Raw genomic sequence first — 22,556 nt, forward strand, 5'->3', positions numbered from 1 at the left:
TAGGCTAAAATAGGAACGAGTTCGGGTGAAAGTTACGTTTCGGGACATCCAGCAGTCGCGCAAGGCGTTCTGGGCATTCCCGCTCGTCGAAATGACCTTTTTGGGGCCGGATCGGTGAGCTGGCACTGCCAGCCCATCGAGCAGGCCTTTAAGGGGCCAGCTCGGCGAGCTGGCCTCGATTCCTGGTCCCACGAAGCCACGATTGACCCCACGACTTCCCACCTGCAAAAGGATATGAATTAGGCTAGAAAGAGGGCCCGAACCGCGTCTATAAATAGGATTTCGCAATTGTAAATAAAACGTCTTTCATTCTTGTAATTATTTTAACTTTCATCCTTGAAGAATCCTCTCCACCTCCTCCATCTCCTTCAACCTCCATTGAAGAACTTCTAAAGCTCCATCCACTGAGGATTATTCAAGGTCCGTCCTTAAGTCCTAGGAAGCCGGCTGCAGGGTAGACAGGTTCCCTGAAAGGGATTTTCTTATCTCCTTTCATCTAATTATGTTTTTATCCCTTGATACAGTCTATGAATCCTAGGCTAATTGTATCCCATGACAATGTTCTTCATCTTTAATAATATTTTAGCTCTTGTTTTGTTCAGTGATTTATTTATTTAATCTTCGTCTTACGCTTTATTCAATTGGTTTAACTCATTCAAAAGCCCCAAAATCTAGTTGGCACATATTGTGAGCTGAATCTGACCTAGTCAGAGCCTAGGAGATTGACGACCTCTTAGTTGATTAAGCCCAAATTGCTGAGCCTTAGTTTCGGCCTTACAAGGGAATCACACACTAGGGACTTCAGGAGGGTAAGTAGGGTTAATCGCCTTGAATAAAAGTGACTTAGATTAGGTTTTTAATCAATTGACCTAATAATCTATCTTCATTATTATCGTTCATACCATGTTCCTTCGGGAATTGCATTAGTGAAAGATCACCTAGGAGTAGTTTAACTTAATTAGGCGTAGTTTAACTTAATTAGGAGTAGAATAACGTAATCAGAATTAGAATAACTTAGCTAGGAGTAAAGTAATTCAACTAGGAGTAGATTAACTTAAACAAAACCAACTCAAAACCCACACAGCCTAGATAACACCTGAGACCAAGTAGCTCGATACTTGCAGGAATAAATCATGTGGATTCGATACTTGGACTTTCCAGATTTTATTACTTGATAACGACGGGGTACACTTATCCCTTAGTGAGCCTTGCGGTACCATACACCGTGAGGCGCATCAGTAATGCTCTTAATATCACAAATCTTCCATGTTAGTGCTTTTTGTTCTTTCGGAGGATAATAAGTACTTGCTCCTTCTGTTTAGGGGTGAGCCGAGCTGGTATAATGATAGATAGTTTGTCAAAGGGATCAAGGTAAGCGTATTCAAGGTGGTCAAGCAATTTCTTGAGTTCAAGCTGTGGAGAATCTTCAATTGATGTCCTTGATGATGAGGTTGTTTGCTTGTTCATTAACTCTTATTCAATTTATGTGCCTTTACTGGTAGCAAAACAGTCGTGTTCACCCCTGAAATTGTCACCATGAAAAGCTTCATCCTTTTATTGTTCATCAGTTGTTTCTTCTGACTGTTCCTGTTAATGTTGAAATGTTGACTCATTAGTTGTATCCATAAAGTAGCATCAATCATCATTTAAAAGAGGACTTTTCATTGCTTCATTCATTTTGAAAACAACTTTCTCATGATGAACTTTCAAAATTAGTTGACCATTATATACATCAACCAAAGCTTTTTTTTATAGCCAAGAATGATCTACCTAAAATGATTCGAACATACAAGTCTTCATCTATGTCCATAATTGTGAAATCTACTAGCAGAATGAATTCATCAACTTTTAACAATCACGTCTTCAACAATTCCCCTAGGGTACCTGCTAGAAGAGTATGCTAATTGAATTGACACTTCAATAAGATGCGATTCTGGTATTAGATTTATGCTTATTCCTCAATCACACAAAGCATTATCAGAAAAACTCCCTGGATCTTTTAATTTTTGAGGTAATGGTAGCTTGTTCTGCAGAGTTGTTGAACAATCGTGATTGAGTTGAACCATTGAGATGTTTTCGAGTTTCTTTTTGTCTGCCAACATCTCCTCCAAATTGTGGCATTTGAGCTATAACTTCTACAAAAAGGATATTTATGTGAAGTGTACAAAATACCTCCAAGAATTTACCAAATTGTTTGTCCATGTTTTGTTGTTTTAGCCTATCGGGATATGAGATTTTTGGTTGATATGGTTGAACATTGGGGTGTTGAGGAATAATCTGAACAACATGAGTAGAATGTTCCGGTTTGTCTTGTTTTGCAGTTTGAACACCTTCAGATTTTTTTCCTTCAGATTTTAAGGTGGAAGGAATATAACATGGTTGTTTTTCTTACCTTAGGCACTTATTTACCACTTCAGAGTGAAATTGCTTGTACCTTCTCCATTGGATTTTGACTCAGTTTTACTTAGGAGGACTCCCATGTTCTTGAGAGTGACTAGATTCACAACTGATGCACTTGAGTCTCTAGGCTTTTAAATGAGCCATGTTGTTGTTGCATCAATTGCATCATTAGTTCAGTTAGATTTGGGTTTTTTCTCATCCATGTTCTGAACAGGTGGTTGGCAGCTCTGCTAGTTGTTCTACTGTTGATTTTGATGAAATGGTGGTTGTTCCGGATTTATTTATCATGGTTGAGCCCAAGAAAAATGAGGGTGATTCCTTCATCATTCATTGTACGTGATGGAGTATGGATTGGTCCCCTTCTCATGTTGTTCCTTATGTAATCATATTATTCCATGTTGGAGAATTTTACCTAGAGACTCGGATAATCAAAAGATCTATGTTTATATTAACAAAAATCACATTTCAAAATATTAACATTATTTACGGGAGTTGTATTTAATTTAACCAAATGTTTAGACAATTGTTTAACTTGAGCGGTTAGTCTAGATACTTCCTCAGCTGTAGGTGAATCTGAATCACACACAATGTCTTCTATCACCGGGTGCCACTTATAGCTTGTGTTTACTAATTGTTTGATGAGCTCATAAAGTGCCTCAGGTTCAAGTTCTTCTAGATCTCCATTTGCAACAAATTCTAGTTGAACATTATGCACATTTGTTAAACCATGATGAAAAAATTTGGATCTGCATCCATTTTGAGATTTTATGGCTGGAGATTTTTCATAAAACATCTCTATTTCTTTCCCAAGCTTCAAACAAGGATTCATCTGATTTCAGAGCGAAATAAGAAACAATATTTATCAATTTAGTGGCCTCTCCAGGGGGAAAATACTTTGTTAATGTTGTCTCATGTTTTATGAACCTGAGTTGTAATTTTTTTCATCTTGCTTTATCTTTTAGAAAAATGGAACAACTTAAGTTGTATGACATCATTAGACACCCCTCAATTTGTTTAAAAAGTGTTACACATTGTGAGAAAATCTTGGATGTGTGAATTTGGATCTTTATTAGGGTAATAAATTTTAATGTGTATCAATAAATTGAGTCTTAAGTTTGTTTCTCTAAAATCACTTTTTTCGACATTTCAAACGGTTGAAATAGACAGGATGACGCGTTTGTAAAATGGGGGACATGGTCTCTAGTGTCGGATCTCCGCCAACCTTTGGGCCAGTTGTCGGGACTGGTTTAAATGATCCACCCTAGTCCATTGGGGACTAAGAGAGTCAGATGTCTCCGTTGGACGGAATCCCGACGGACACTTTGGTTGGGTCCATAGTGCGGGTGCTTTTTATATCGAGGTTTAACCACGGTAAATCCTTCCGGAACGGATTACGAATATATGAATTGACGGGATGCCTGACGTTAAAAGGGGATAGACCCCTTCGGATGGTGTTGGCTTGCCGAGACTCGGGGAAAACCTCGGTGCCACACGGAGCTTTGGTTCGGGCTAAGCTCCACATGTTGAAATTTTTGTACCATTAATGTTGGTATTAATAAAATATTATGAATTATTTGAATTCAAAGGTTGATGAATTCTATTTTGATATGTAGAATTTACGTGATATGAATTTGGCGAACTCATAATTTTATGCATCGAAAATACTGAAAAAGTACAAAAGTATTTTTTATTTTTTGAAAAACAAAAGTAATTTTATTAAAACATACTTAAAATTAAAATTTATTTTCATAGATTAAATTAAAATTTAGTGCACTATTTAGAAAACATTGGATGAAATGAAACTAATAGGAATGAGGAACTTATTGGGCTTTTGGTAACATAGGAATGAAGGTCCGTAATGTGAATGTTAGGGTTCAGCCCAAGGTTTTATCAAAAATCTTTCTTTTCCCGCTTTCCCGCTTCTACTTCTTCCCTCTATCTACATTTTTTTACTCCTTGTCTGTTCTTCTTCGCTTTTACTCGGTCCTGAAGGAGAGTGTACAGAGGTGCTCTGTATTCTACTACTTTAACCTTGAATTTAGATTTTGCTAGCACTGTTATCTTCAGTAGATCTACGGGGATTCTCGATGGAGTTGAATACCCCCAATAAGAAGAATCAAACCATCTCTACCCCCCTTTCTCAGTTCGAGGTTTGTCATCTTCAAACCCTAATCAAATATCTGGGAAAAATTACTTCTGTTAAGATGCTTTATGTATATTACAGGTATAATTTGTTGTCCATTTATTGCTCCTGTTCTGAAACTCCAATTATTGCTGCTTTTTCGGGGTTTCTTTTTGTTGCCTAATTAATGTTGATTGGATAGTGACTTCTTTGTATTCATGGTATATTTGTGTCTGTTTCCCCTCTGAATTGCTTCGGAATTTTCTCATTTCGGGTTGGGTGTTTTCTCTCTCTCTCTCTCTCTCTCTGTCACACACACACTAATGGGATTTTGGAATTTTTGAAAGAAAATACTGATTTTTGAATAGACATACAACTAGTCACAGTAGTCTCTTGGGATTATATAATTGAAGAACTAGGTATTATGGGCAAGTTTACCTTGCCAAGAGTCTGACTGTTTTTATGATTACATTTCTTCACTTTTATAGCAATACCCATTACATTTCTGTTGTCTATTTTTTTCCTTGACTGAACTGATTATTATTATGTCTTCTAATGGTGACTATTATTGTTATTATTCAGCAGTTATTGAAATTTGCCTTTAAGATAGCACAAATAATGAAACAGATGATGGTCTTGATTTTGCAGGAATCTCCTGTCTTTAATTACATAAACAATCTGTCGCCCATTGAGTTAGTAAAGTCGGCACATAATGATCACAGTTTTAGCTCTTTATCTTTTTCATCGCCTCCATCAGTGTTTGCGTCACCTAAGCTCAATTACCAAAGAGACAATAAATCTTTTCTTAAGAGGTAAATTAGTGACCAATCTATTATCCTTTGTTAAATGAAATATGAAGAGGGCTCTTGATTCTTGTTGAGTCAAATTTTAACTGTGTTATTTCTATGTAAGGCGGCATTTCTCAGACCTACAGAAGTCTAAAGCCTCTCAGAGTATAGGTGACGACAACACAAGGGAAGGAGGGTGTGCTGAGCAAGTAGAATGCACGACCTCCAGTAATCTGGCTAGAGAGGGTACTGTTCAGCCACTCAATGAACAGTTAGACTCAGCAGTAGAACTGCCAACAGTTATGCAATGTGATAGTGCTAACGCAGATCATAGCATTGCACCTCTTGATGCCATTAGATCATATGGTGACTCAGAAAATATAAATGCTTCAAATGAGAGACATTGTTCGTATGAAAATGAAAAACATTTGCGTAAAATCTGTCGGATTGAGTCAAGCGGAGATGAAGCAGGATGTGATTGGGTCACATTGGTTTCTAATGTGTCTGATATGTTAGACTTTGATCCATCCACCAGTGGAGAAAACCTTGAGGAGCAAAAAATGGTGGATCCTGGGACAATATCTTTTATATCAAATGTACTTCAGATCCCACAAGATAATACTAATAGTTTGGAGAATATGGAACCTACTGATTGCGTTGGTTTTTCAGAAGAACAAACGGGAGATCCAGAAACCGAGTCAACAGAATTAAGAGAACAAGAAGTAGATAGAATACCATCTGTACTTTCTGGCAGTCTACTGAGTAAGCTTGTAGATTATAATGCAGCCACAGAAATGGATGCCAAGGGACAAAAGTGTCAGTCTAGCTGCAAGGTAAGCTCGAGATCTATTGACTTGCACTTGAGCTTGCTTGATGCTAAATGAAAATCTTTTAGCTGATTTACTTTGAAAATTGACCACATAAAATAATGTGTTCAAGTTGAAGTTTTCACCTTTAATACAGCTTCTTGTCCTTTATCTTGCTAAGTATTTTTACATATATGGCTAGGAACGTTCATAGCTTTTTCAACACATATTTTATATATATATATTTATTTCTCTTATTCCTATATATGTTTTTTTTTTACCCTCAACAGATTCATACCGGTTTTGTTACTATAAATGAGTATAATGAAACTTGGTTGACGTTACACAAAGCTTGGTTGAACTATTTACCAAAAAGGCATTAAACATAATAGATATGGTCAGACTGATTGTTAAGTGAGCTCAATTACGGTTGCAATTTTGTCTGAATATCATATTCTGTAAATTAAAAGGTGCTATCGGTGTTTTATGATTTAGGTGTACAACTAGAAAGTGGACAAAATGTTTAGACCTTGCTTATTCTTGACCCAAATAATTGTCTGGTTCCATATTAATAACAAATGGAAGTTATTCCTGAGACAAGTGCTTTGGACAATTAATGTTAGAGCTTTTTCTTTGACCTTCTGTCTCGCATGTAATTAACTGTTAGCTGCCTGATGCTTAGAGTGTGGAGAACTCTTTAAGAAACTGTCGTCATTGGAGAGTAAATTATTCATATCCACAAGACTAGATTTAGCTTCAAAACTAAACGGTTGTCAACCTGCCCCCTCTTTACTTTGTTTTTCACAAGTTGCTGGCAGGAAACTTACAGAAGTCATCATCAAGTAACCTCAAATTGAATTAGTATTTTATGTCATCTATCGGCCAATTCTGTGGATGCGTGAAGTTGATTTTCTGTCTCACGAGCTATTGTTATTTCTGATATACTGCATGAAAATTGCATCCAAACTGATTTTATGCATCATTAACTCATCTTTAACATGTTATTCAGCAGCAGCATAGTATACGGAGGCTTGTTTTTGAGGTGGCAGGAGCACATAGAAAGAAGTTAGTATGTGACACTGATGGTGCTCCCAACTTGCCAAAATCAGATTGTAAAATTTCCCATGCTGAGAATCGTCCATCTTCAAGGCTTTCCGTGTTATCAAGAAAGGGCATAGGATTGCATTTGAATGCTCTGGCAAACGCTTCAAATGATGGTAAAGTTATCAAGATTGAGACTGTCTCTTCAATAAGGCAAGACATAGGTAAACCAATTTCATCTTCTTGTGATTATTTAACATTTGGTTAAGATCCTGCTTGTAAATCCTTAACTTTTACCTCTGTGGAAACAGAAATTGTTCCTTCTGACAGTGAAGATAGGTTGGAGGAAAATGCTCCTAAAACATCAGTTGATGTTAATGAAGACTTTGGCACTAGTAGTCCTAAAATGAAGAGGTTTTTTTTTTTTAATTTAATACATGCTGAAAGTTTGTTACGTCTGGACCAGTATACTTGATTTAATTTAGTTTCTAATCACTTTCAGGCAAAAAATGGAACATGTTGGATCAGCGTGCAAGCGCTGCAACTGTAAGAGGTCAAAATGCTTAAAGCTGTGAGTTCATTTCTTCTCCCAAATTTATCTATACAAGTTTGAAGAGCCCCTGCAATTATATTTTGTTCTTTTTGTTTCTTTATATGGCAATAATAAGATGAAATTCCTTGTTGGATCTAAAAACTACAATTTGATCTCTTGGATTACAGCATAAAATAGAATAAAATGGAAACAAGATTGAACAGTTAAGAATCAGAATTGTGGTGAATTGAAATTGTATTGTCTTGGGTTTTATATCCCTTATTACTCTGAGATCATCAACGTTATCAAAACCATATGGAATGAGAACTCACAAGTCCTCTTTTAGATCCGTAGGTCTTAAAATGTATTGTTTTGACCATTCTAGGTCTTACACCTAACTGTACTTCCCAATGATGATTATGAAACTTAAACATAGTGCATTTGAAATTCAGGATGCTGCAATCACCCTACTACTTCAAGATGGCCTGACCAATGTAAAAGATATTTCCAAGAAATAGACTTTTAGAAAAGGTGTTATCTTGCTTATAAATGTGATGGATAAAGAAACCATAAAGCTCTCCACAAAATTTCAACAAAATTCATGAAAATTGATAATGAAATCCTTGTGCTTGTGAGTGAATGAGTTAAATGATCCGTGTTTGTTTGTTTTTTTTGTTTTTTCTGTTATCATGCATTTGTATTATGATTCTTATAAAGTAATATAGCATGCATTGATTTCTTTAAATACAGTTTATGTGAATGTTATCTTATTTACTACAGATATTGTGAATGTTTTGCTGCTGGACTCTATTGTATTGAGCCTTGTTCTTGTCAAGATTGTTTCAATAAACCTGCTCACGAAGATAAAGTTCTGGAGACTCGGAAACAAATTGAATCTCGAAACCCTCTAGCATTTGCTCCTAAAGTGATCAGAAACACAGATTTTGTTTCTGAATTTGCGGTTAGAAATCTTCTCTATTATTTTGGTTCGTCTAAGAGTCATGTCAGCATGGTCTCATTAGTGAGGTGGAGCTCACAGTGCTACAGTACCTGAAAATTGTCATTTTGAAGGCATTGGTTCCAAGTTGCCATTTTAATTGTTTAAAGGTGCTGCGGTTGGCAACTTTAATTTCCTTAGAAACAACATTGCCTTTTTCTCCTAATGCAGGATGAAACTAACAAAACACCAGCTTCAGCCAGGCATAAGAGAGGATGCAATTGTAAAAAATCAAATTGCTTAAAGAAATATTGTGAATGCTACCAGGTTTGAACAATTGCCCCTTTCTATACGTATAAATCTGAACTTATCTAAGCCAGACAGTGTTTGTTGGGTGTATAGGGTGGTGTCGGTTGCTCTGCCAACTGCAGATGTGAAGGGTGTAAAAACACATTTGGCACCAAAAACGGTTAGCCTTGATCACATGGCCCTTACCAATCCTAGTTGTATTACAAGCATTACCTTCTCATGGATAGATGTACCAATGTTTGTATTTGATTTATCCCAGGACATGAAGAAAATGACGTTGAGGGCGAGGAATGTGAGGTGGTTGAGATGATCACATCAGGCAAAACATCTGAGGATGATATAATAGAAAGGGTTGAAGAAGAGCATGCAAATCTAAGAATGTCTTCTGAAACTACCAGGTTTTTCTCCTTACATTATAATTTATTGCAGAACTTTCACTTTAAAGCCCGGCTTTGTCTAAAGATGGAAGGTTTAACATTTATTAGGTCTTCGATGCAATTGCCAATAGCGTTCAGAGGACAACTCTTAAGACCTTTTCCTGCTATTGGTTCATCAAGTAAAATTTCAAGCTGCCAGAAGCTTGGAACAGAATTATTTCGGCAGTCGAAATTTGGAACACATCTTCAGGCGATTCCTGAAGAAGAAACTCCAGAGATATCCAGCAGTAGGTCTGAGTCAAATGGTGTGAAGTCGTCGTCTCCAAATAGCAAAAGGGTTTCACCTCCTCATCGCGGTTTCGGGTCATCAAGCAGTTGGGGGAGTAGCAGAAAGGTGATTCTACGATCTGTCCCTTTCCCATCCCTCAACTCACCAAATCAAAAGGGTTAAGATGCTCAGACTTGGAAGCTGAGTCATTCTGTACCGAAAATTCTATAGTAGTCACGGTTCATATAGAATTGACCAATGAATAATGGACACGTATTCATATATTGCTTATTTGTTCATTTTCATTGGTCGGATTCATGTGGAGCGGGACCACTAGAGACCCTGGCGACCTGTGTAAAATAGTAATGAGTAAGTATGATGATAGAGCCATTTGAGATGGCTACTTATGTTTATGTTGTATCATATAAGAGTAGTGTTTGTAGCATATTTCATAAGCTGTAGTAAACATATATAGATTGTAGTTTGTACCAACCTTTTGACCTGGAGTATGCAAGTCGTTTCCGTAATATGTTCTGTGGGTTGCAGTTCAACTGATCTGTAATAAAAAAAGTGTCTCTGGGTTTGGTGTTTGTTTAGCATTTTGAAATCTACTGCTTTTCTCTGAGTTTGGTTTGTTTAGCATTTTGAAAGCTATTGCTTGGCGTTCTTAAAAAATGTAGAAAAATATATTGTCTTGAGTGTATATCTAAGAAAATTTTAGAAAAATATATTCTCGAGTGTATGTATGTCTAGGAAAATTGTCACAAAGGCAATAATAGCTTAAGGGACTGATATTTAAGTGAGAATGCTTATTTATCCCATATAAGGAATATGTGAGTCATGATCTCGCTTTTTCAGAGAAGGTAACAAAGTGACTGATGTTTTAGCTAAGCATGATTCTTGAGGCATTGCATTGGTGGGACTCTATTCCATTTTTTTTTTTTTTTTTTTTTTTTTTTTTTTTTTGTAAGAGGATAAGGTGTAAAAAAAATAACTATAACGTGGTGCAAATTTATTTTACCCTTAACGTTGGCAAACCAAGAGCAATTTTACAGTTAACATTGGTAAATTGGGTCAATTATGTGTATCATTTTATTACTCATTAGTAACAGATCACAAACACATGAGTAGACATGAAAAAAAAAATCAAAAAGTTATACTGTATTTTGTACGAATTGGATAGAAAAATTTAAATATTTCATCGAATTTAAAAATATTAATCTCCAATTCTATTACTAAATCACAAAAAAAAATGTGAACTTTTTTTATAAGTAACCGTTATGTAACCGTGCAGAATGAGTAGCAAAACATGTATTTATAATGATATCTGGAATTGACCAAACTTACCAACGTTAGAAGTAAAATTACATCATTTTAAACGCTAAGAGTAAACTTGCTCCTCACTGTCAGCGTTTTGGGCATTTTCACATTTTATCCCTTTTTGTAATTCACTCATTGTGATTATTTCAGTTCTGTAGATTAATTTAGATTTGCTTAGTTTGTTTGTTTTTTACTATATTTTTTTTTTCCTTTTCTTTTTAATGAAATTGAGTTTAGGGGCGTAGTTGGTTCGTTTGGATGCCAATTTGTTTGGAATGTTCGACATCTTTCCTTGCCTTTGTTGTTCCTATTTTTACTTTAAAAAAATGAGATCATTTATGACTCCACCAAAGTGATACTAAATCCATGTGTTCCTTGCCTTTGTTGTTCCTATTTTTACTTAAAAAAAATGAGATCATTTATGACTCCACCAAAGTGATACAAAATCCATGCGACAATGCATGAGAGAATTTGAGAGAGGATTTGAGAAAATTGAAACGTAAATTCACAGGGCTATTGAGGGCTAATAATAGATCATTGTAATTTGTAAGCAAGTTCAATGAACAATAGGTTACTACACTTTTTAATGTTATTAGAGCTGTAATCGAACCGAGCTTTGACTTTCTCATACTCGGCTCACCAGAAAATGGATGAGCTCTAGCTCGAACTTAACATCTTGTTCGTGAACTACTAGCAAGCTCGTTAATTCTGTTCATAAATTTTACTCAAAAATTGCTATCAGTTGTTTTTCATTTGAAATTTCTTTAACACAAAACCACGTAAATTTAAAACCTACAAAAATTAAAGTTCCACACAAAATATGTAGTTTTACAAATTCTCTTTATAAAATATTACTATCAAAATAATAACTAAACAAGCTTGCTCGCGAAACCTATTTATGCATTATTCACATTATAATCAAACTTGTTTATGAACATATAATCAAATATGCTCATGAACTTCCAAACCAAGTTTTTCCGTGTTCAAACTCGACTCGTTTATAAATCAAGCCGAAGACAATCATACATTTATCAAGCCAAACACCGAACTGCTAACAAATGGTTCGATTCCTTTACAGCCCTATGTCATAAATGTAGAATGGGAAGTAGAAACATAGAGAGAACGACCTTTCAGTAGTTCTCTGAACTGCTCCATGTCTGCAGTGGCTCCAGTACTATAAATTTTTAACTATATTCTTTTCAACTAGTTCAAAAAATAATAAAAAGAACTCACTTTCGAGCATTTTGGATTCATCAACAGATATGATATTCTAACTTTGTAACTACAACCCAGCATTTTGTAGAAAACTCAACTGATAGAGAAGAAAGAACACAATGCAGTTGTAATTACAGTTATGTAAACCTTTATAACCCCGAAAATGAATAACAATGGAACATAAGAATTCATGCCACTTATAGAATGCCAACAGCAAATGCATAAAATTTCATGCCACTGGAAACTGCTAAACTCACCAGTTAAATGAGGCACGGATGGCCAAAAAAAAGTTAATTAACTATTAAAATATCTAAGAAAACACAATATAGGTCATACACGTATGAAGACCATTGTAGTTCTGCATCTCAATCTTAATACGAAAGATAATAAGGCAAAATTTCTAAGTACTTGATGCTCAAATCCAATACAAAGGCTGAAAATTGAAAAAATTGTGAAACCTAAAACAAAATATGCTTAGGCTGCACCGACAACCTCAGTCTCTGCCTCTGGCATTGCTTCGTCAGCAGGCCTGTCCAATTTCACGCCAATATCATCTGCCGAGTAGTCACCATGAACCTACACATCAACAACAACAAGCGTGTGTTTATTCAATCACAAGGTTTAGCATTAACTGGTTACGATTAAAAATTCAATCATTAAAACAAGAGAGAATACTATTGAAACATACCTCCATCAGCTTTCCAAGATCAAACTTGGGAGCCTTAAGGATCTTGACTTTTCGGATGTAGACATTTTGCAGAGGGTATATACTAGAAGTTGCCTTCTCAATCTCCCTACCGATCATCTCAGGGATGAACTTTGCTACCAGTTCTTTCAAATCGCATGATGCAGCTTGATTAATCATAATCTCTCTCATCTTTCTGCGAATCTGAAAGGAAATACAACAAGACCCATGAGTTAACATATACAATGGCACAACATCAATAAGCAAGAAATCAAGGTGAAATATAAACCTGGCGGATCTGACTGGATTGCGCATAGCAAGTTCTCTTGACCTGGTTTGCACGTCTCTTGGTAAAAGCAATACAGAACAACCTCAAAGTATAATTGTCTGTAGTCTTCACATCGACGTGAGCTTCAATGAGAGTCTGCCATTTTCTCACTAGTGACCTCAGCTTGTCTGTAGTGAAGTCCATGCCCTGGAATTGAAAGATAAATTTTATTTGACATGTAAACATTGTCTATCATATTGCAAAAAAAAAAAAAAAATCTCGCAATGCCACCTACCCAAAAGTTTGTCAACACATTCCTCCCCTGAACATCCTCTGCTCTAAGGCGAATCTTCCTGTAGGCATGATCCTCATCCTTCTGAAGATCAGCCAGAGATATTTCAAAAACTCTATGTTTCAGCCCCTCTGAAGCAATCTGCACAAGCAATTAACAGCGTGTATGAATAAATATATTTGAACAAAGTTGAAATCAAAATAATTTACTATCCGAAAAGCCACTCTTAGATATACTGAATCATGCATCAGCATTCTGTAAAAGAATCAACATATGCTACTTCAACACAACATATGCTACTTCAACACATTCTCTCTTATTATTCACTTGTTTAACAAAATTGGCTGACTGTGACGGGCAATGTTCCTTTAAAATTAAAGCAATGCTAAGAATCACATAGAATTAGCATATTACAGCACATAGTGGGGCATTATTTACAGTCAAGTGTAACAAGATATACAATTCGATTGCTAGAATCCAATTTCACATGTTTAAAATTCAAATTTCCTAACATCCAGCAGATTATTAGGCATGGACAAATATAGATAGATCACAGCAAGCGCATGTATACATTAAAAAGAAAAAGAGAACAAATGGAGGCAGGAGGTAGAAACCTTGGTCCCCTGGGTTCTGGTCACAAGGGTTTTGCCAACACTTCTGACAGTGAATACAGAAGGTGCCTTGATGTCATACCAGTCCTTCTTAGCAAAAGGATCAGCTCTGTTTAACCATTACAAATAATCAATTCAGCAAAAACATAAGCAATCCAGTTACAAATATATGCAGCCGATATACACAAATCCATCCTCAATCAGAAATATATTAGATCCAGTGGTCAGTTCGAATCAACTTACGCCTTCTTCTTGCCTCCCTTCTTTCCCTTAGAAATACGTTTGTTCTTCCTGGAAGAATGAAAATACAACAATTATTCGAAGAATACAGAGAAAGAGAAAAGGGAGATGAGAAAGAGTACCCGACGGCCATGTTTTGAGAGGAACTGCAACTAGGGTTTGGTTGCCTTTGATAAGAGTCAGTGATACCCAAGCAGCTAAAAGACTAAACCCTAAAATAGGGTTACTTCTTATATACAGCGATTTTGCCTCCTATTTTACGAAAATGCTCCTTCTTCTCTCTATAATAGCTGTCTAGTCCGGACTCAACTTCGACCCGTCAATCAAAAATCGTATTTTTACCTATTTTACGATGCCAATTATTTTTTTTCGAAAAAATAAATTATAGGAAAATTACTTTTTATTCTTTTTAAATTATTATTTTTTTATGAATTCTTTTTATTCTTTTTAAATTAATTGGGAGGGGAAAAAGTGCTTAACAAGTTTTTTTTTTCAAAAAAACAACTTTCATTTATAATCAAAATATAATAATATTAAGCCTGTGAAGTTAATGAGGTTTGGTTAATGAAAGTAATGAAATAGAAATTTTAAATTAACCTTAAGGTTATTAATAAGATTAAATGAATATTAATGGAAGTTCACATTTTAATTTAGGTTGAACTTTTAAAACCTCTCACTATATTTACTCAAAAAAAAAAAAGAAAAACCTCTTACCATACATCCAAATCATCAATTAAAAAACTATTTATTATTTATAAGATTGTTGTGAGTATGGACTTTTTTCGAATCCAATAACAAGACTATATGCGCACGGTTATTGTAGGTGGACTTCACGTTACGTCGTATGGGAGCACGAGTCAGGATCCGAACCCCAACTTCTAAATTAAAACAAAATCATTTTTTTCTTTAAGGGTAGCCGAACGACGATTGGTCTTCAATTTTCCAAACCCTATCGTTTTTATTAACAAACGATTGAAATAACCTTTTGCCACGTCAGTAGCCGATCGACGTTGTTAATTCGAATTTAGGCAGTTTTCTACCTAATCCAAAATAAAAGGAAGAAAACTGCCATTGATATGGAGGAGGGGTCATTTTTTAGTTACAAAACAAAAGAAAGGAAAAGATTAAGAGAGGAAGAAGAGTCTTGATTGTTTTTTTGAGTGATTTTGCTATAAATAAAACACTGAAAGTGAGTTTATGTAGTGAATTATACTCTGAAAAGTTGATTATTGTCTGTTTCTGAGATTCTCAGAAACAACACCAAAATACAGTTTTCAGGTTTAAATTATATAACATTAGTTACAAATTCATTCCAAACACGCTTGGGATCGTTTACTTTGGTTTCTAGTTATATTCTTACTGCTGAATTCGGGTTCCTATTCGTCTGCGTACGAAATTCTATCATGCTACAAATTGGATAACAGTCCAAAAGGTAATTTTTGAAGGGTTTTAAAAGCTTACTCCTTTTAAAGTTGCAATTTGTTGTTTCCTGTATTTTAATTTTGAGTTTGCTGCCATTGTTGATGCTTCCGAAGCAGAATCCTGCTTTCTGCGTCGGGTAGCCAATCGACGACATTTGTGACTCTACCTTCACCTCAGCTCGAGGACTCAATGAAACAGACAAGTCTTCAGAGCCAAACTAAGTCAACACTCAAACACCCAAAAGTTTCCCAGATGGCAAAAGGGGCAAACACTCAACTATGCAAAAAAGGAAGATAAAGCTTGACAGGTAGCAAATAAAACGGAGGAGCGAGGAAAATGGACTAACCTCAACACCACCAAAAAACTCCATTCCTAGAAAGAACCAAAAAAGCAATCCTCTTTTTCTCGCCGAAAAAGCTGAAACTACAACAACCCCAAAAGATGGAAAACATAAAATGGAAACCTAAAAGAAGGAGAAGAACGAAGATGTAAAAAATACGAAGGAACAAATTAGGAAAATTTACATAAAAAAGGCCTTATTTATAAGTGACTGCAGAGGTCCAACCGTAACTGGACTTTACTGCGCAGACATTAGAGGAAAAGTCATTGTTACACCACACACATGCATGCACGTGTCCAAAAAGCACATTAAGAACATCCGCCTTTTCCACCATGTGCGTGCTTAAATCTAAAATTAGAACACCTCGCACACAATAACCTCAACACATGTGAAGACACCCATCGCCACAAGAACCCATCACCCCCCAAACCAACTCGCACCTAATGCCTTGTTGCGACTATATCAAAGGTGGGACTTCTGATGAAGTATCTGGGCTCGAAGACCCACAAACCAGCACCCCAACAGGAAATTAGGTCCATCAGCAAAGTCTAACCACCCGCCATTGTCACACAGCTAGGGCTGATGATAGCAACCTGACTCAAGTCAAGAGCAATAAGGACATTGCACCACCCAAACGCCAAGACTATAAATAAGGAGATCCTATCTCATGGTAAAGTATCCATAATTTCTCTCTCTACTTACTCTCTTTCTATAACATTTTCTTGCCACCACTAAATACTAATTTGACCATCAGAATGTACGTAGGTACATTCTCACCGTAGGTACAACAAGTGGACTCAAAAGGACTTCCAAAGGCCAACTTCGCATCACTAAAACCTACCCCTCAGCCCTATCTACAAGCCTACTCAGTCGATTCCCATAAAGAATAGAAATAAGCAATTAATGAGTACTTTGACCCTAGTTTCCAGACACTATATCTTTTAGTGAAAGCAGAAAATTAAGGGTCAGAAGTTCAACTGATATACTGACTTGGAATTATAATGATTCTAATTTTGCACTTGAACAATGCTATTAAGACACAAAATTTTACCATCTGGTGAATAAATTTACCCAGTGGGATCAAAGTCAGGGTTCACATTTGGGTGACATTTTCAAAAATCTGAAACTCTTGCATTATAAAATAAAAATACTAAAAAAAAAAAAAAAGAAGAAAGCAGCAAACGTGAAGCAAAACGAGTCTAAATTGTGCATGCGAGTTACACAAAATTGTCTCACATTCTTAGTCTGCTAACAAACCACCCAAAGAAACACATCTAGTCCCCATTACCAAGGGCTTCAATGAGAGTGAGAGAGATGAGAAAAAATCAAGTCATTTAAGCTATATAAGAAATCTGGAGTATCTGTGAATTTCTAAATTTTTGCTCTACGTGATATTGTAGCCCTTACGGCAACAATGGAAAACTTCAGAAGGATACAAAGAAGTTATGATGAAACTTTCAAGCTTTTTAATGCTGAAGTGAGCAATGGAAGCTTGCTAGAAGCTCTTTGCTTGTAGTCTTTCTCCAAAGCTGCTGTTGCCAGAGATTGCAGGTCAGGGCTATCCTTGTCTTCCTTGTTTCGCCCCTTTGTAATCTGTGTTATGGCAGACGTACACTGCATAGATACCACCAATTACAGCATTCTTTTAGTCATACCGTTTAAATGCCCCTAAAAGTGAGCTCTAAACTCCTAAAGATCATTAAGCTATAGAGGATATTGAGAAAGATACAATTGAATTCGCCAGTCTAGAGAGTGGAGCTTACCAAGCAAATACCGAACAGCGCTCTTGTGTTCTTGCCTCCGGTCAAATCGATCGTGGATGAGTAATATTTCTTAGCTGCCTGAAGGTTTTCTAGTCCCCCAAGTGTGTAAAGAACCTGTTAAAACAAGGAAGTTAAATCTTCTACAAGTTATGATCAGTAGGTCTTGTATCTCAGATCCTAATTAGACTATGATGCACTTATACTCACTATAATAGGATTTATTTTAGTTTCAGCATTTATAGAAAAAGGGCAGCCCAGTGCACTACGTGTCCCCGCTTAAGCGAGGGTCCGGGGAGGGGTCCCAGCATTTATAAAAAAAAAAAAGGGCGGCCCGGTCGCATTACGCGTCCCCGCTGAGCGAGGGTCCGGGGAGGGGTCCCACCACAAGGGTGTATTGGGGGCAAGCCTTCCCTTGCCAATTTAATTGGCAAGAGGCCGCTCCTAAGACTCGAACCCGTGACCTCTGGTCACACGACAACAACGTTTTACCGTTGCGCCAAGGCTCGCCCTCGGGTCCCAGCATTTATATGACAGGAAAAATATTTTGTATTTTCACAAGTTAGGAGTTAGGCAAATAAAGTTGCAGATTGCTTCCTGTAGCATTATGGAGGAGATCCATCTCACTCTTCTATAAATTGCATCAATTTTTCTTGAACCATAAAACCAAGAGAAAAAACGGGCATTCATTCGTTAAAACAAGAATATAATAGCCAGAGTACAGAGATTGCTTACATCAGCATAGGCTAAATGAAATAGTGGAACTGTAGGTTGAGATAAGATTAACTCCTCATAGCAGAATGCTGCTTGCTTATACCTAATTTACCCATGCAGAAACATAGGTTAATCTGAGATGTTGAACTATACAGTTGCAAAAGAACTTATGCAATTTGGTAGAGAGTAGCTCTGTTAACATATAATTTAGAGAACAAAACTCACATCTGTAGGGAAACATATATCTCTGCAAGTTCTCTCCAGGCATCAGAATCAGCCATAAATCTACCAAAGTTAAGGGGGAAGGAAAAAACGACAGTAAGTTGTTGTCTGTTATCGAAACTCAAAGAAAGAAGGGTTTGAGATCTTTCTCACATTTCAAGATATTTATTGATCAAATCTACTGCCGCTGATAGGTTGCCTTGTGCCTTCACCACAGCTACCCGCCTCTTATGTATTACCTTATTAATGAAACCAACATTAGTTTTACATTTAGTTTTCACTTACAGTGGAAAAAGTTTATAATCTTCCTCAGTTTCGATGGATGAAAGAAGTTGATTTGATAAGAAGTAGGTTACAAAACTTACCTGATCTAATGCATTATCCTCTAGCAGGCTTGAGTAAGCCTTTTCTGCCTCTGCCCAAGACCCCTTAGCTTCAAGTAGCATCCCTTCCAGCCGGCCTGTGAATCATACCAACTAACATTATCAAATCATCACATGTCCGAGCTAAAGATATAAATTCCCAAACTTGGTCGGCATATTATTTGGCACCATAAAGGATTTGGCCTACAACCAAACAAGTTTGCACTGTTTAAATTCTCAATACATAAAACAGCCACATACAACCATGCCTAACCATCTTCAGTATATCTAGCAACTTCACAGAACCTCTTTAATCAAAATATCCTGTGTACTACATATTGTAGATCTATGCATTTCAATTGTGTACGAGTTGTACAGAATGCCATCATTCCTGCCTACCATTAGCTCACCAAAGAGAGAAGAGAAATTTATAGAGAACTGCTATTACCCTATTTCTAAACCTGTATTGGCCCACTTGAATCATGACAAAGATTTATAGCATGTATTCTAGAAGGTAGAAGGGTATAACAGCTGTTAGTGCGAGGTGACAGAGTTAGTTACAGATCTTGGGAAAAGGGCTGGTTAGTTTTATATGCTGTGTGTGTGTTGTGCTGAGGTAGCTATGATGATTGTTCTTCGATTTTGGCTCTTAGTGTGACTGAGAGAGAGGGAGAATTCCCAAGAGGGTACTGATCTAGGTGCCTTTGGATCATTGTTCTGATCTAGTTTTTCTTTTCAGATTAATACACAATCCCTCTGCCTTATACTTGGCTATTTCTTCCTTAATTGTTTGATATTGCTCTGGTTCATCAATTTTCTTAGTGTTCCTATCAGAAAATCTGACAACATTCATGTCAAAAGAAAAATATTGACAAGGTATCAGCAATTGATTAAAAATGGCTTTATAGAGCCTTCATATTAGCACCATAGATGATTGACTTGAATCAGATTGCAGTCAAATGATGCAACAGTTCAAGTGTTTGCAAAGAAGTTCTCTGATTTGTGCGACAGATCCATGACCAGGAAATACGGTCAAGGAGCCAACTGACTAGACAAAATCATCAGTGAAGTACACAACATACAGTTGGTTACAGGTTAATTTACTTACCAACTCTTTTGCTCTCTGGAAATCGCTTCTGCAACACATTAATGCAATCCTACAAAAGGTTCCAGATACCAAACTGCATCAACTTCATAATGAAACCATATCTACATCAAGATAGTGCAGGTGCAGCTTATGCAAATAACTATCCGACGAGTAAATAACATGTTAATACAGCTGCAATGAAAAAATTGGAAGCGCCATTTGGGGAAAGGGTTGGATTGGCAGGCACAATTTTGAATTTGGATGTTCGACTTATTGTCGTGAGTACTCACCACATTACATGGCAATAAGTATCTGTATAAGGGCTCTTGAGTGAGTGCTTACGAGAGAGGCAAGCAAAAATTAAAGGGAATAGTAACACAATAAGATTGCAAAATCCACAAATCAAGCACTGCACTTCTTTAACACACAGCAAAAGAAAAAAACGAAAAAATAAATAAACAAACAACAAGCCTTAACAGGCCACTCTGAAACAAGCACATTGCACTTTACTAATATCATGCTTAGTGAAACAACTTGCTCCTGAGGCTATGATCTATTAGAGAAATTTTTCACCAGGATATTGGCATGACAATTGTACCTTTGCAACACCTAGACTTTGGCAGTCCATAGCCGCAACTGCCACCTGTTCATACAGAGTCCATTCTACATCAAGAAAGGAGTGGCTAGTTAGCAGTAGATTCAAAAACTAAAGTTCTATAAAGTGCACATACAGTGGAGAAGGCAATAAAGACGAAATGTTGTATATTATGGAGAAAAACAGGATATTGAAACTTCAGAAATATTTCTGGCAGGACATCAAATTTTCTATCTACAAAGAAAGCAGACAGAAGACAATCCATTTGAACCACATCTATCCAACGCTCCAAGACTAACTCAAGCTCAAAATAGACAACCACTCACAAACAACTTCTAAATGCAAACTTCAGAATAATCAATTCCAAACATGAATAGAATAAATCCCCAAGCTTTTATACATCTCCCCTTCTCGATTTATAATAGATAAAGGTAATCAAATTCATTCTCTCAAACATACTACAATTCACTTGCTGAAGTATTGGACTGTCTAGTAACAACTTGGCATCCGTAATCAGTTAAAACCAAGATCGAAGTCTCACTATCAAATAAACAAGGTCAAAACTTCACCAAATTGTACTATCAACAATAATTCTTCGACCGATCCCAATCAGGCTCCAAAATTTAAAAGGCAAACTCAAGTTCCTCAAACTAGTAAAGAAACAAAAATTCATCACAATAAAGCAAAATCCAGTATAGTTAATCGAAGAAAAAAAAAATCACCTTCAGGGCCGAGACTAGATCGCTTCTTGGGGTTATTCAAGATCGATAAACCGTGCTTCAAGACCTTATCTGAACGCCTAACCTTGAGCTTCCTAACCAAGCAGAGATATTCCCATGTCCCACCGCCTCCATGCTCCACCTGACTCTCCAGCCTATTCAATTGCGTGTCCTCTGCTTTAGTCACCATTAGTCTCCTCTCTTTCTCTTCCTCTGAAGAATATTTGATCGAGTCTCCGTATATGCTCTCCTTCCTCTCTGGCTTTGGCCGGTTTTTGGATCTCTTTTAGACCAGTTAATCGAAAGAGCTGAAGAGGAGGAGAGAGTTCAACTGGCCAATCATCACATCGTATTTATTTTCTAAAACCCGATTTAATACGAGAAAAAAATTCTTTATTTTTCTTTAAATAAAAAAGTTTTTTAATAATAATAATTTACTGCATAATCAGCTATCATCTATCCGTTTTGATCACGTGGACCTTAATAAAAATATCTATGGCACTGTTTGGTAAAGAGCGTTTTGGGATAAAAAGAGCGGTTTTGACCAACTTTAGAGGTTTGACCATTGAAACCGCTAATTGGAGTGTTTGGTGGAGAGAGGTTTGGGAGAGAGTTTTGGGATGAAAACGCTAATTTAGAAAAAGCTCTTAAAAGGAGCTTTTTCAATTAACGTTTTGCAATATTAAAATTAATGGACTTCTTTAACCCTAATAGATAGACTTCATCTTCTCCTACGCCAAAATTAATGCCCTTATTCGTCTTTTTGCACAAACCGCTATTATCAATCAGCTAATTTTTACCAAACAGGTCTACACAAACAGCTAATCAAATCAGCTAGTCAAATCAGCTAATGTAATCAGCTAACAGCTAAGGTAATCAGCTATCAGCTAACAGCTAATTCCCAAACAGGGCCTATATCTATGTTTTTTTTTATAAAAATATCATATATCATTTCAATAGATAGAAAAGTACACTATAAAAATCAGAAGAAATAAAACCTCACAATTATACAGAGTAACACGTTAGTACAATATCCACAAATGGTAAAAAATGACTATAAAAAGCAATAATAACCATAAAAGATAAAACTAACACAAAGAAAATACAAATTATATACTTCTCGT

At 36.3% G+C, this 22,556-nt stretch overlaps 3 protein-coding genes across 4 annotated transcripts; 1 reads left to right on the forward strand and 2 right to left on the reverse strand.

Annotated features, from left to right (window-relative positions):
• Positions 1 to 4,349: 4,349 nt before the first annotated feature.
• Positions 4,350 to 10,205, forward strand: LOC136207475 (protein tesmin/TSO1-like CXC 2). Of its 2 annotated transcripts, none has more exons than XM_065998727.1 (11): positions 4,350 to 4,550; positions 5,171 to 5,334; positions 5,435 to 6,143; positions 7,126 to 7,381; positions 7,469 to 7,571; positions 7,660 to 7,728; positions 8,470 to 8,650; positions 8,858 to 8,953; positions 9,029 to 9,095; positions 9,195 to 9,333; positions 9,421 to 10,205. In XM_065998727.1, exons 1-11 carry the CDS (start codon positions 4,488 to 4,490, stop codon positions 9,761 to 9,763), a joined length of 2,190 nt encoding a protein of 729 aa, XP_065854799.1. In that variant the 5' UTR covers positions 4,350 to 4,487; the 3' UTR covers positions 9,764 to 10,205. The 2 variants fall into 2 exon arrangements, with proteins under 2 accessions (XP_065854799.1, XP_065854800.1); XM_065998728.1 differs by having other exon boundaries at positions 7,129 to 7,381.
• A 2,186-nt stretch (positions 10,206 to 12,391) lies between these two features.
• Positions 12,392 to 14,487, reverse strand: LOC136206591 (small ribosomal subunit protein eS1y). Its single transcript, XM_065997704.1, has 7 exons — positions 14,334 to 14,487; positions 14,215 to 14,262; positions 13,975 to 14,080; positions 13,364 to 13,501; positions 13,090 to 13,275; positions 12,804 to 13,004; positions 12,392 to 12,691 (listed from the first exon to the last, which is right to left on the reverse strand). The coding sequence occupies exons 1-7, from the start codon at positions 14,342 to 14,344 to the stop codon at positions 12,590 to 12,592; spliced, it is 792 nt and encodes a 263-aa protein (XP_065853776.1). The 5' UTR covers positions 14,345 to 14,487; the 3' UTR covers positions 12,392 to 12,589.
• Positions 14,488 to 17,157: 2,670 nt separating this feature from the next.
• On the reverse strand, positions 17,158 to 21,781 carry LOC136206016 (uncharacterized). Its single transcript, XM_065996912.1, has 9 exons — positions 21,436 to 21,781; positions 20,717 to 20,781; positions 20,140 to 20,188; positions 19,035 to 19,129; positions 18,823 to 18,908; positions 18,673 to 18,732; positions 18,469 to 18,550; positions 17,737 to 17,850; positions 17,158 to 17,587 (listed from the first exon to the last, which is right to left on the reverse strand). Exons 1-9 carry the CDS (start codon positions 21,620 to 21,622, stop codon positions 17,417 to 17,419), a joined length of 909 nt encoding a protein of 302 aa, XP_065852984.1. The 5' UTR covers positions 21,623 to 21,781; the 3' UTR covers positions 17,158 to 17,416.
• Positions 21,782 to 22,556: the final 775 nt, after the last annotated feature.

This window comes from Euphorbia lathyris, chromosome 9 (assembly GCF_963576675.1).
Source record: "Euphorbia lathyris chromosome 9, ddEupLath1.1, whole genome shotgun sequence".
Lineage (NCBI taxonomy): Eukaryota > Viridiplantae > Streptophyta > Magnoliopsida > Malpighiales > Euphorbiaceae > Euphorbia > Euphorbia lathyris.

What these genes read in the sequence shown, in the direction of transcription:
- LOC136207475 (XM_065998727.1), top strand. Translation starts at nt 4,488, where the DNA reads ATGGAGTTGAATACCCCCAATAAGAAGAATCAAACCATCTCTACCCCC. An exon ending in AGTAGTCCTAAAATGAAGAG is followed by an intron (nt 7,572 to 7,659) that starts GTTTTTTTTTTT and finishes AATCACTTTCAG; the next exon opens with GCAAAAAATGGAACATGTTG. An exon ending in CACATTTGGCACCAAAAACG is followed by an intron (nt 9,096 to 9,194) that starts GTTAGCCTTGAT and finishes GATTTATCCCAG; the next exon opens with GACATGAAGAAAATGACGTT.
- LOC136206591 (XM_065997704.1), bottom strand. An exon ending in AAGGGAGGCAAGAAGAAGGC is followed by an intron (nt 14,081 to 14,214) that starts GTAAGTTGATTC and finishes ATGGTTAAACAG; the next exon opens with AGCTGATCCTTTTGCTAAGA. An exon ending in ATCTTGGAAAGCTGATGGAG is followed by an intron (nt 12,692 to 12,803) that starts GTATGTTTCAAT and finishes GTTGATGTGTAG; the next exon opens with GTTCATGGTGACTACTCGGC.
- LOC136206016 (XM_065996912.1), bottom strand. Translation starts at nt 21,622, where the DNA reads ATGGTGACTAAAGCAGAGGACACGCAATTGAATAGGCTGGAGAGTCAG. An exon ending in AAAGTCTAGGTGTTGCAAAG is followed by an intron (nt 20,189 to 20,716) that starts GTACAATTGTCA and finishes AACCTTTTGTAG; the next exon opens with GATTGCATTAATGTGTTGCA. An exon ending in AGGATAATGCATTAGATCAG is followed by an intron (nt 18,909 to 19,034) that starts GTAAGTTTTGTA and finishes TTCATTAATAAG; the next exon opens with GTAATACATAAGAGGCGGGT.